We start from the raw sequence: 14,225 nt of genomic DNA on the forward strand, positions 1-14,225 counted from the left end.
ATAAGAACTAACTAAATCAGTTAGAATAAAGGCAGTTCGTAATCTTAAAGTATGCTGATGTTTAATGCTTTGCCAGAAGAAGTTTTTATTTGACCAAGAAAATGATATTGTCACAGGAAGTCAAAGTTGAAGAAAAGATTTTGGAAGATAAAAGGGGAAAAATATTTACTTTCATTATTATCATTTTGGGTGTGGGTGTCTGCACATACGTGTGTTTTTGTATGGAATGTTTGGGAAGAAATAAGACGGTAAATAACAAATAACAAACTAAATATTGATGTATGTGGTTTTTATATCTTGATTGTATTTGGTGGTAGTGTGGTTGTATTGTTTTTTTGTGGCATAGAATCATTCAATAAAAATTATTTTAAAAAAGAAAAAAAGAAAATGACATTGTCTTCAACGCAATCCAAATTTCAATGCCAGTAATGTTTGCCAGCTTAATTGTCATGTTCAATCAGAAACAGAAATTAAGCGGGCATTTTAGCAGCTTCATTTACATGTCCCTTGTGAAGAAAACATGAGCTGGTGTTTAGACTAACTCACCTTAACTTGGCAGGGCTGGAAACATTCTGGGTCCTTGGTTGCTCATGCCCTTCCACTGCTGATGCGGATGACTATAAATTTTAAATTTGCTCCTAGACCACTGAACAAGATCTTAGGGCTATATATAGGTATCTGTTCCATTGTTAAAATTTATTGCTGGTTTGGGGTATATGGCCAGTCGAGATGTATGAACAAAATTATGCTGATATTTTAAAAAAGAAAAAGCTTAGCTTGGCCGTGTATCCTAGTAGACTAGTAGACAGTGTTAGATACTGAGATAGGAATGCTAGGAGTCATGTGGCTACTGGGACCTAGGTTGTGGGCGCCAAAACAAAATGTCTAGGTGCCATTTTTTGATGTTGTTGCCCTGCTACCAATCCAGGCAGCCCTGCAAAAAAACCCAAAAAATGCAGGGAGAATCGGGGTTGCAGGGTAGCATGGCAGCAAAAGATGCATTTTTTGCTATCGCTCTACTCCGCTAAACACCTGATTCACCTGGCTGCGTGACAGCAAAATAAAGACACATCCTTTGCTGTTGCACTGATGGGCAAATCTGGTGTTTGGTGGGGGTACGCTGTGCAGAAAAAGACGTGCATCTTTTGCTGCCGCTGTGCCCAGCAGATCAGCTGACTGCACCTAGGCAGGTGGAGATGTTAGGCGCCAAAGGTGGCTCCTGGACATCTTCATTCAGTTGCAAAAGGCTGGGTAATTTCGAACACTGCTAGCAGATGAGAAGGCACATGGCTAAAATGCTTTGTTGCTGCCTTGCTTGGAAGAAGCAAAAAACAATTCAGTAGGACCACTGTGGATTAGAGCAGCCCTCTTTTTGTACACTCTTTGTGCTAAATAGGCTTATGGCAAACTGTTTTCAGAGAAGTGGACTCCTTTGTCATTTAAAAATACCACATCCTGTTTGCTGGGATATGGATCTCATTGAAAGACTATATAAAGCTTGTCTCTTTCCACCCACTGTGTAGACTGTAGAAAATGAAATGGTCTTCTCCTTTTTTCTTCCCCCACAGAGCCTTAGCCAGTGTAATAAAATAGTGTATTACTTTTAGCTATAGTGATATTGCTCAATAGTGATACTGATATTTATACTTAAGCTTTTACTGTTTGTAAGTTGTTATGGATGACCTCTGCCTGCAAATGTGTCATATATATCTTCATTTGTTTTTTGTTGATACAGAAAGGGATTGGAGCCTGTTTCCTGGTGAGGGTACTAGGAGGATAAGCAATGAGACAAAAATATTGTGCATTGAGGCACCAAACATAAAACATCACTACTTGTGTGATTGTTTGCTTATTTTATTTAAAAATCATGTTATTACTGTTATTTTGGGCTCACTTTTCAGACCCACAATTACTGTCGGCCAAAGATAACATTTTTTAAAAAAATCAGGCCTTGCCATCTGGCTTAGAAACTAAAAAGATAAAAGACACACAAAGAAGGTAGTGGAGAGAAAAGGTAGAGAAAGGAGAACAAATTAATTACAAAGCAGGCACTTTTATCCAGCTTGGGTGGGGCAGGTCTTCCCTGGCTTGAAAGCAGCCGGTGGCTCCTGACCCTTTGGCTGTTGGATGGGGCCATGAGAGTGTCCTTTGCCCTTTGCTAACTTCTCCAGTCCCAGGGCAAGAAGCTGTTGGAGCTGCTCTTTCTCTGGCTGACATTTAGGGCCAGGTTCCTCTTCCCCTTGTCAAGATCCTTTCTGGGAACTGGGGGTACAGTCTCTGAGTGGCCCTCGGTCCTGTGGCTGGTAGCAGAGGCATGAGTGTGCTTCCATTCACCTCTGCAGCTACAGTGCATAAATATCCTGGAGGGCTAGAGAAGAATTCTTACAATCCAGGATGTGACCTGAGTCTCTTGGTGAAAATTACACAAGGGTCAGGGTGTTCCAAGATATTGCTGCTGGGTCTCGCCCACTGAGGCAAATACTGATATCACATGGCTGCTTTGCAAGAAGTAACAAGCAGCTGTGAAGGCACAGTGGTTGAACTCAACCTGAAGGACCTTTGCCAAGGAAGCTCAGAGAACAAGCAACCCAGTTCAGGTTGAGGGGAAATGCAGAGAGAGGCTCACTGAAGCCTGTGCTGCTCCCATTGTGAAGCTGACGCCTGTGCATCTACAGTTTTGCAGAATCAAGGCTGTTGTGGAATAGCAGTCAGCTTTCTGACTAGGAGCCAGAATGAGTTCCACCGGAGCTAGCAGCAAGGTGACTTGGGGCACGGGGAGCTATGAGGCTGGAGGAACTGAGTAGTTTTTCTGGCCTTTTGATTAGGGATGGGTACAACTATCAACATTTCATAAATATATGGAGTCATTTGTGCACATGATGCTTCATAGTGTTATAAACAAAGAAGTCCCTACCCACCAAAAGCTAGTGAATGTGAACAGATGAGCATAGTTAATCTAAACATATTACAGTGGTACCTCTGGTTGTGAATGGGATCCATTCCGGAGCCCCGTTCGCAACCTGAAAGGAACGCAACCCACGTCTGTGCATCTGCATATGCGCGGGTCGCTATTTGCAGCTTCTGTGCATACGCGTGACGTCATTTTGTGCGTCTGTGCATGTGCGAGTGGCGAAACCCGGAAGTAATCCTTTTCTGGTACTTCCGGGTTGCCGCAGGATGCAACCTGAAAAAACATCATGAAGCAAATGTCACAAGAGGTATCACTGTACAAAAAAGATTGGTTTTGCAGAAGGATTTGAAGGGGTAATGGTGTAAATATGGCACTTTGTGATGTGCAAGCAGGGTGTTAAGTGGAAAAGTAGCAGCCAGAGGAGTTCTGATGGAAGTTCTGGTTGAGCAGAGACTTTTATGGCTGTGAGTGGTAGTTTTCAGGCAGGCCTGGGTGGAGGGCAATTAATACAGCCTCTTTTTATTCCGTTCCACTCTGTCTGGGCGGAGACTTGATAACTTCTGGACTTTTGCTCCAAAGGGAGCAAAATAAAATTCATGAGGGTTTTGTTAGCACTTTTCTTCAAAATTGTAATTCCTAATTGTGAACTGTGACCCATGGACAGGATAAAAAAATTCTGGATGGCCTATGATCTGAAGAGGTCATGAGAAATATTTCATGAATTAAATTCTACTTGCTTTAGTTTGATGGAACCTCTAGGGTGCCTTATAAATCTCTGGCTTGTCTACACTTCATTGCTTTATGAAATAACACTATTGCAAAAGCAATACAAGACCACTGTTCCAAAAAAGCAAAACATCCTATGACTGCTGCCTTTCAGTTGAGGCCATTTCCCTGGGCAGCAGAGATTGATTAGATTAGATAAATTTGCCTTTAATCTGTGAGTTGACAATCTCTTGTGGTCTGATTTCATCATTTATTTAATAATGCACATTATTCTGAAACAATAGTTTGTGCCTGTTCGTGTGGAAGGAATACAGTGCAACATGACCTGCTCAGAATTAATGTCCCTTTCTTTCTTTTTCCAGCCGGACAATGAAATCTCATCAGACTGCAACCACGTAAGTGTGCTTTTTTTCTGTAGGGCTGGCACTTGCTTCTTTATTGATTCAGTGATTTATATTCTGACTTTTTCAAGGTGGCTTAGAATAAATATAACATTTAAAACCAATATCTTTAAAAAAACCTTAAAAGAGCAGCACCTCACAACTTATAATTAGACAATTATAGAAGCCATATGCCAAAGAGAAAAATACAGTTTAAAATCCTAATAAAACCAGATATTTAAAGCCCTTTTAAAGAAAACAGGGAGGGAGCTGTAAGTGGCATTTATTATTACTTTGAAACATTTGCTTCTGGCAAATTGGCTTCTTTCAGGGATCCTAGGCCAACTCCTTTTAAGTAGTAAAGGCTCCTGTTTGTTTATTTCTCTGTGATCTATATAGACAATTTAGATTTTTTTGTGACCATCTTGATAGGAACATAAGTACTAAATCCAGTCAAGTAGGATAGTATGATGTTTGGGCTTATTTATGTGCAGAAGAATGCCTTAATTAAAATGATACTATTCAGTGGCACCCCAGCTTGTTAAACTGGTGCTGATATTACAATCTTTTTGGTGCAAAGTTAAGATTTCCTTTTTTGCCCAGGCATTTTAAAGTGACTTCATCTGTCTTAGGTCTCATTTTTGCATTTTAGCTGCTGCCCTTTTAGTTTTTACTTTAGAGTGGATTATATTTCCCTGTTGTTATATTTTAATATTGTTATACATCACCCTTTAGATGAAGAATGGTTAACTTAAAAAATAAATAAAGTAAAGTAAAAAGTGGACTGGAGGACATTCGGTTAATAGGATGACTCTTTCAATGAATTGGGTAGACAGGGCATTTTAAGTCTCTTCCCTCCTGTTCCACTCATCTACCCGAAACAGCTATTCACCGACACATATCTCTACCTATATCTATATCCCTGGGGTACCAGGCATGCTTACCAGGGTCTGTTTTTCGTTTTGGACAATGAGGCACATCAGAGATGGTGGCAGCTTTATGATACATGGTTTATTTACACATATATACAATCTTAGCCTAGATGGAGGGAGTTCAGAGCATTCACATCCCAAGACAGTCCTGTTCATTCCATTACTGCAGCCTTGAGTTCAAAGAGCTCCCAAACATTGTGTCTGACCCTTCCTTCATTATAAAACAGACTGTCATCCTTTTTTTTTTTGCGCTCCCCCTCCCCCAAGCTTGTAAAACAGACATCTTTTTCCTGTTCACTTCTAACAGGCAAACTGTAATCCTAAACCAAAACTATTGGTCTTTTGTCTTACTAATGATCCCCTCCTGTTTGTGGCTGGCACAGCTTTTGCTTTGCTGATGGCCAATCTTGATGGGTCACGACTGTCTTTGTTTCTTAAAGATGATTCCTTGATCAGGATAAAATCAAGTTTAGCATGTATTTTTACACTGCTAAATTCAGTGTCAGGCACCTTCTGTTAATTCTTCAAATATTGGTTGAATTCTAACATTCTAGCCTATAACAATCAAAATACGCATACACACACAAACTGAGGGGTACAGATAGGTTATTTAACTTTCTCTGCAGTGGAATGCTCTCATGGCATGGCATGGAGAAGACTGATTGGCCATGGGTGCTGTCATAAGCACAGAATCTCAAGTTCCACTAATTATGGCTCTGTTTGTTTTGAGATTCTTCATGATTATGAGCCATAGAAGTAAGCTCTCGTTTGATTTTTTTAAAAAATGAGATTTACACACCACATGCTTCCCTAAGTTCTGTATTCTCCATATGTCAGAGCATCAGTATATTAATGTGTTTCTGAAAATCACATGAAAAGTGCTGTGCAGGAAATGCGTTGGTTGGCTTGTGTTCACATAGATTTAAATTTTAACCTGCACAAAGCAGCCTCAAAACCACAATAAAGATATCATTAGTTTGTTTTAAGTCTGGCTCATAAAAGATTCCTGCAGTTGAAAAATAACAGTATTGTGTTTCTTCCCTCCCAGCTGTTGTGGAACTACAAGTTGAACCTGACTACAGATCCAAAATTTGAATCAGTGGCTAGAGAGGTTTGCAAGTCTACCATATCAGAGGTAAGGCTGAGGAAGATTAGGTGGTGGGCAGTAATCTTCATTTTATTTCTAAATAAGAAAGAATTGAAATCTTGTTGAAATGAATATATCAAAAGGGTTTTTAATAGAGAATTATTAATATGGTTTATATAGCGCATAACAGAACAGCAGCAAGCCGTGAGATCTTTCGTTCTGTACTTTTCTAAGGCTATTTGAATTGATGGAATGGGTGGACCACCAACTTTTACTGTAGATCTAGACCATCCTGTACTTGCTAGCAAGAAAGGTACACTAGAGAAATCTATTCTGGAAGAGTAACAGGTGATGTCTGTGGATCAAAGTACCAACTGGTATGCCAACTGCATCCTCTCCTGGGAGTTTCAGGATTCAGGAAAATGCCTAGAATTGTTCATTCATCCTCTGAAAACTCTATAAAATGTAGTCTCTAAGGTGGCATTGTAACACTGTTACTGTGCTCATAAATTCTAAAGTTAAAAAAAGTAATACTATGTTTACTTGAAGAGCTTCAGTCATTCACAGTTTCATAATTGTTTGTATAATTGCTGGAAGTGTTTGCCTTCAGGTCATTAGCGCACTGATGCATTTTCCAGTAAAACACTTTTCTGAATATTGCTCCATTGAGGCAGTTTTCCGAGCACTATTTTTCTGAGGGCTACTCATAGCTTTCCTTCTCTCCTGATTCAAGGTAGTGATGGCAAGACTTGGAAATCTTCATACATAGCCATATTTAAAGGAAAAAATAAATCTGGAGGGATATTGCTTACCAGTGAGGCTTTGTCACCTGTACCTAGTGTAGGACCTTTTGGCTAGGTTGAGAGGAATGGAATTTAGAATGTAGCATAAATCTGTGAAGGGTTCATTTCCAAAGTCAAGGGTTGAAACAAATGGACTAGATATAATTGGGATATTCTGGCTGTGTAGTGGTTGGGACCCTGCATAAATGACAAATAAAACAAGTGTTTCTGCAGGTATTTGTGATTTGCTCTAGTTATTTCAAGGTTAAGTTGAGAAGGTTGTTCTGTTTGACAAGCAGTTCATCCTAGTGCTGCCTCCCCTTATACTCTTTCCTTTTGTGTGCCATACCATAAATTCAGCTTTAGGTCGACAGTACTTTAAAAACAAAAAACAACAACAGGCAGCATTGTGTTGACGGCAAATGCAGTTAGATTTCTTAAATATTAAAGGTAAAGGTAAAGGTACCCCTGCCCGTACGGGCCAGTCTTGACAGACTCTGGGGTTGTGCGCCCATCTCACTTAAGAGGCCAGGGGCCAGCGCTGTCCGGAGACACTTCCGGGTCACGTGGCCAGCGTGACATCGCTGCTCTGGCCAGAGCCAGAGCCGCACACGGAAACGCCGTTTACCTTCCCGCTGGTAAGCGGTCCCTATTTATCTACTTGCACCCGGAGGTGCTTTCGAACTGCTAGGTTGGCAGGCGCTGGGACCGAGCAGCGGGAGCGCACCCCGCCGCAGGGATTCGAACCACCGACCTTTCGATCGGCAAGTCCTAGGCGCTGAGGCTTTAACCCACAGCGCCACCTGGGCAAGCACTAAAAAGTGGCTATGCTCCGTATTGGCTTTGCTTCTCCCTTTTTAGCTATCTTGAGAGAGATGTCTCCATGGTTGTAAAGTACAGAAGCAGCCCTTTCCCTCTCCCAAAATCATACCCCTTGAACTTACGCACCTTGAATAGGACCAAATACACATGAGTTCTGTTGCTATTAAATAATGAAGTGGTAAATAAAATTAAATGGCTCAAACAAAAAACTTCAGAATCAGCAAATAAAGCAGGCAAAATGCTAGCGTGGTTACTTAAAAAGAAACAAAAAGACAAAACAATAAGCAGAATAATAGATAAAGGAGAAATTACAAATGACCCTGAAAAAATAAAAAAAAGTTTTGTAAATTACTATAAAAATTTATACAAAGCAGAAAAGATTGAGGAAACTAAAATAGAAAAATTTCTCATAAACAACAGAGTGCCAAAAATAAAAGCAAGATTGATTATAAATGGTGAAACATCAGAAGCCTTTAGTATCTCTAAGGGAACAAGACCGGGCTGCCCTTTATCATCCCTCCTATTTATCACAGTCCTAGAAGTATATTTAAAAGCAGTATCCTAGGATAGATCTTCTTGTGCAAAAGCTTATAAGGTTAGGGCCTTTGCAGACAACCTAATAATCACAATGGAAAACCCACTAGCGAGTATTTGAGCAACACTGGAAAAAACGAAGGAATTTGGACAACTATTAGTATTCAAAATTAATGCAGTGATACATTGGTTTGCATACGTCTTGATTTCATTCGTTTTGGATTACAAACACGTCAAACCCAGAAGTGCGTGTCCCAGTTAGCAACCTCTTTTTGGATTAAAATCCTTTTTTTTTGGATTACAAACCAATTTTTTTTAGAGGCCCCATTGGCGAAAGCGCGCCTTGGGTTACAACCTGTTTGGGTTTACAAACGGACCTCCAGAATGGATTATGGTTGTAAACCAAAGTACCACTATAATGAGAAAACAAAACTCACGGTGAAAAATCTACATATACAAGAAAGCAGATTTAGAAGCAGAGACAGGATTTAAAGTAACAAATAGAGCAAAATATTTAGGAATTTGGATTACTATGAAAAATATTAATTTATATAGAAGATAATTATGTAAAAGGTATGAAAAGAAATTAAAAAAGATTTAGAGATCTGGAGTAAATTTAACTTTTGCTGTGGGGAAGAATATCTTCAATCAAAATGGTCGTCTTACCAAAAATGAGGATCCATTCCGATCCCCAATGGCCTCAACTGCTTTAAAGAAGGGCACAGATTCTTGGCTAAATACATATGGCAGGGCAAAAAAACCCAGAATTAAGTTTAAATTACTAACAGAAGTCAAAGATAGAACAGGGTTTAGAATGCCAGATCTTAGGATTTATTATGAAACTGCTTGCCTGGTTTGGCTCAAAGATTGAATGATATTAAAGAATACCAAATTATTGGACATTGAGGGCTGAGATAACATAGTAGATTGGCATGGTTATTTGGGCTACAATAAAATTAAAATTCATAAGGCATTTTTAAATCACATTATTAGGAAAGCTTTATATGAAGTATGAAACAAAGGCACAGGAATAAGCTGGTTGCAATTATTATTATTATTATTATTATTATTATTATTATTATTATTTATTATTTATTTGTACCCTTCCCATTTGGCTGGGTTTCCCCAGCCACTCTATGTGGCTTCCAACAAAGATTGAAAGTACATTAAAATGTCACACATTAAAAACTTCCCTAAACAGGGCTGCCTTCAGATGTCTTCTGAATGTCAAGTAGTTGTTTATCTCTTTGACATCTGATGGGAGGGCATTCCACAGGGCAGGGGCCCACTACCGAGAAGGCCCTCTGCCTGGTTCCCTATAGCTTTGCTTCTCGCAGTGAGGGAACTGCTAGAAGGCCCTCTGCGCTGGACTTCAGTGTCCCGGCAGACCAATGGGTGTGGAGATGCTCCTTCAGGTATACTGGGCCGAAGCTGTTTAGGACTTTAAAGGTTAGCACGAACACTTTAATTGTGCTTGGAAACGTACTGGGTGGCAATGTAGGTCTTTCAGGACTGGTGTTGTATGGTCTCGGTGGCCGCTCCCAGTCACCATTCTAGCTGCCGCATTCTGGATTAGTTGTAGTTTCCAGGTCACCTTCAAAGGTAGCCCCACATAGAGCGCATTGCAGTAGGATATTGCAGCGGGAGATAACTAGAGCATGCACCACTCTGGCGAGACAGTACCACCAACTGAATGCAATCTTTGAAAAATATAAAAAAACCAATGGATATGATATTAAATCTCAGAATTAGATAAAGAATTGATCACAAATGATGAAAAAAATCTGTCCAAAATGTATGAATTATTATTAAATGGGCACAAAGGACGAAGAAGTTAAAGAGGTTATGGTTAAATTGAATTCAATTGAATGAGAAAAATGGGGAAATTTATGGAAAAGAACATAAAGTTTACAGCATATTACACAATAAAGGAATGTTTTTTTTAAAAATGATGTACAGATGGTATCTCACACCCTTGAAATTGGCTAAAATATATAAAAAATACCAGTGGAAACTGTTGGATGTGCAATCACAATGAAGGGAACTTTCTCCATATGTGGTGGACGTGCCCTAAAATAAAAAAAAAAATTGGCACAGTATTTACGATGAACTAAAGAAAATGCTAAGATTTACTTTCCCAAAGAAACCAGGAATGTTTTTATTGAGCCTAATAACAACAGACATCCCAAAAGATAATAAAGGAATATTTTTATATGCGGTTACTGAGCCATAATAGTAATTGCTAAACATTGGAAAAGTACTATAGTACCAATGAAAGAAGAATGGATTTTGAAATTATCAGAATACCTCAAACTGGCTAAACTTACAGGTCTAATAAGAAACTATTCAAATAAGAGAATAAGGAGAGAGTGGGAAGTCTTTACAAATTATATGAAGAGAACTGATTCCCAGAATTATACTTGGCTTAGCTTAGAATAAAAATCTCATAGGTAATAAAAATGTTTCTCCAAAATTTAATCATTACAGATAACCAGTGATATGAGAAGAATGAACCACATGGAGTTAGCTGGAAGTCATCTTTTTTCCTAACCCCATTTCTTTTTAGCTTCTTTCTTGAAGTGAATATTTTCTTTTTCTTAGGAGAATATAGCATCTATATTCTTGTCTGTAGTTTTTGTTATTATGGCTGTATTTATGTGGGGTTTTTTTGCTTTGTATGTTTCTGGTTTGGTATTACATGTTTGTTTGTTTTATTTATTGTTTATTAGTATGACACATAAGTGTACATAAAGTATTTAAAAAAGAGAAAGAGAGGGAGAGGGAGCAATGTATCAGTGCTCAGATTCCAAGCATAGTGACCTAGCTTTTTTCAGACCTAGTTGCATTCTGTAAACAGGTGACCAGTGGGGATGGTCTTGAAATTTATTTGCTTTTTAAAAAAAATCCTATATTGCCTATTTCTCCAAAGAAACTCAAACGTAATCTCATTATCCACTCAAATTAATGTTAACAATATTCAGCCTGTTTAACTAGTTCAAGCAGCATAAGAGTAACATTGAGCTGAGCCAGCAACAAATGAATAATTACCCAAAGTTCTTTTTGTCGTGTGTGGTTTTTTCTACTCACATGTGCAATGGCTTTTAAGGATTTTCTCCAAAATTTTGGGATGGGTGGGAACTGTCGGTAGATTGTCACAGTAGGATGGGGAAATCCCAACCCAGATTGTCATTCAGCCAGAAGCTTACTGAATTACCTTGGCCAGTCACATGGTCTAGTTCTGAGCTACCTCATAAAGTTGCTGTGAAGATGAAAAGAGAGAACTGTCTTAAGCTTCTTGGAGGAAAGAATGTAATAAATTTGATGGATTGTGTAAACTTGACTTAAAGCTTGATCCTCTGAAAAAGCACACAGTGCCTCAGTCCCTGCTCTATTTAAGACCATGCTCAGAATATTGGTTTCCAATACCAGCCCTGAGCAGCTTTTCTCCATTTCATATCTAGTTGTCTTTATCATGCTGATATTTCAAAGGAGAAAACTGCAGACTGCACTTTATTTTCTGATTTAAAAAGCCATTTGTAATTACACCTCATACATGAGAGATTGCAGGAATACTGCTATGTCACTTGCAGCTATTTCTGAATGTGGAAGATTGACCTTTATTATTGGATTAAGCTACTACAGCCATGTGGTTACAGTGGCTACCAGAAGATTAAATCCAAAACAGCTTTCAAGTAACTGAATGATACAGGCCCTGGCTACATTTGAGACTGACTCCTGACTGCCCTTGAGCACCGTATTTTGTATGTAGAGTCTAACAATGACATCTTAAGTTATTGAGTGATTACAGCTTGCTTTCATGGTCCTTTTAGTGTGGAGCTTGCAAAAATTATGTTCATTTTTGCTTTTAGGGTGAGGTGTGAGGGTTGACACCCCACATTTTCCATTCTCCAGGGACCTTTAGGGAATAAACAGTTGGCTCTCCTTTTCCATCCCCTTTTCTTAAAATTGGTGTCATTGTTTTTATAAAATCTATATTGAGAAACACCCTGAGTAGGCAGTAAATAAAATGATCTGCAAATGCCAAATGAAATACAGGCTTCTTTTCATCATGGGTCTTTCTGGACAGATCAAAGAGTGTGCTGATGAGCCTGTTGGGAAAGGTTACTTGGTGTCCTGCTTGGTAGATCACAGAGGAAACATCACTGAATACCAGTGTCACCAGTACATCACCAAAATGACAGCCATAATTTTCAGTGATTACCGCCTGATCTGTGGCTTCATGGATGACTGCAGAAGTGATATTAACATCCTGAAGTGTGGCAGCATTCGTCTTGGAGAAAAGGTAATTCTGTTACAAAGTGATTTCATGTCCATTAAATTGGAGGTGGGAGGGAAGAGGATATTGTCTCATTAGAATCAATGTTGAAGCCAGTTGAAGTATGACCACGTTCTATGGTCAGCGTTTTAAATTACTATCCTATCTCCTTGTGATTTTATACCAGTGCTAGGCAGAAGGAATGTTTCTTGTGTGAGTGAATCTGGGCTGTCTTCTGGAAGGGGCACACCCTGGGAAAGTGCTTTTAGCCTTTGGTAGATTGAGGGTACCTTCAAATTTAGGTCAACTGCATGCTCTTTCAGGCTCAGGTATTTTATTGAGATACAGTGGTGTTTTCAGCTGCAGACTTTCTTGGGGTGGGTGGAGGACAGAAATTCAGGACCACAGGTGTACTGAACTGAACCATGTTCTTTCAACGTAAGACATGCTTCTGTAGGCTCCTAATGCAACATGCAGAAAAGAGCTAGATGGAAGTGTGTCTTGCTGCTGCTTAGCTTCTTTCTCTTCTTTCAGGATGTCCATTCTCAAGGAGAGGTGGTGGCCTGCCTGGAGAAAGGATTGGTAAAGGAGGCAGAAGAGATTGAGCCACGAATAAAGGTCTCAGACTTGTGCAAAAAGGCTATTCTCCGAGTAGCTGAGCTCTCCTCGGATGATTTCCACTTGGATCGGCACTTATATTTTGCCTGCCGGGATGACCGGGAACGCTTCTGTGAGAACGTAAGTTGTTGCTTGACATCGTCCTTCCCGTTGGACTAGCATCCATCTCCCCACCCTTTCCCCTCTCGCCTTGTCATTCAGTTAATGCTCCTACATGTAACAAATTAAGGAATACAAGAACAGATCTCTCAAAGGTGCACTACAGATAATATAGGCAATATATTGAACTCATTTCAGAAATATGCATGGAAGTGTTAGTCATGAGCATGCACAACATATATAAATGATAGAGGACTTGTAAATCACAAAATGTTGGCCTATGGTAAAATGTAGCCAGTGTGATGTAGAGAATGGAATGCTGAAGTTGGACTGAAGAGATGTGCATATGTGGAGAAGACCCATGGAAATTAATGGGTCCATTACTTTCAGCTGGTCTGCTCTGAATAAAACTTGGTGGGATACAAAACCTGGGTTTTAATAGCCACTTAGCTATCACTCTCATTGAGTGGCCTTAAACAAATAATGTTGCCTAACCTATTTCATGGTTTTGTTAGGGTAAAATGGGGATAATTGCATGTACCTTTGGTTTGAGGTCCTTATGGATACTAGGATCCTCCTAATATGTTTCCATATGACATTCATGACCAATATTGTTGCTCTGTTTCACAGACTCAGGCTGGGGAAGGCAGGGTGTACAAGTGTCTCTTTAACCACAAGTTTGAAGACTCTATGAGTGAAAAGGTATGTGCCTCTTTCACCTGGCCATTCCACTATCTTTCTTGACCCCAAAGCTTCTGCTTCTTGGTCGCCTCATTTATTTACAGCATGCGATGGATAAGAAACAATTTAATACACAATATGGTGTATTATCTGAGGTTGGTCTGCTCCTGCCTCATCAGGGTGTGGTGGGTGGAAGAGTTCATGGAATCCTGTGCATAGGCTCAGAGCTGTGTTTTTAAAGGTAGCCGTAACTCTGTCTGTGACCTGCTGATGAACTTCCCATCTCTGAGTTACAGAGTTGCCTTGTGTGGTAGCAGTTAAATTGCATCAATAAGAATTAGCATCTCTGAGGAGGGAGAGCTGCTTTGTTACCTTCT

The 14,225-nt window shown here is 39.6% G+C and overlaps 1 protein-coding gene across 2 annotated transcripts in view; it reads left to right on the forward strand.

Annotated features, from left to right (window-relative positions):
• GLG1 (golgi glycoprotein 1) overlaps window positions 1–14,225 on the forward strand; it is a 65,070-nt gene that overhangs the window by 18,511 nt on the left and 32,334 nt on the right. For both annotated transcript variants that reach the window (XM_079988367.1, XM_079988368.1), the window contains exons 2-6: window positions 4,000–4,032; window positions 5,998–6,084; window positions 12,262–12,477; window positions 12,985–13,188; window positions 13,798–13,869. In XM_079988367.1, the coding sequence (XP_079844493.1) occupies window positions 4,000–4,032; window positions 5,998–6,084; window positions 12,262–12,477; window positions 12,985–13,188; window positions 13,798–13,869 (612 nt within the window). The remainder of the gene's footprint in view (window positions 1–3,999; window positions 4,033–5,997; window positions 6,085–12,261; window positions 12,478–12,984; window positions 13,189–13,797; window positions 13,870–14,225) is intronic.

Source organism: Podarcis cretensis (assembly GCF_951804945.1).
Source record: "Podarcis cretensis genome assembly, chromosome: 8".
NCBI lineage: Eukaryota > Metazoa > Chordata > Lepidosauria > Squamata > Lacertidae > Podarcis > Podarcis cretensis.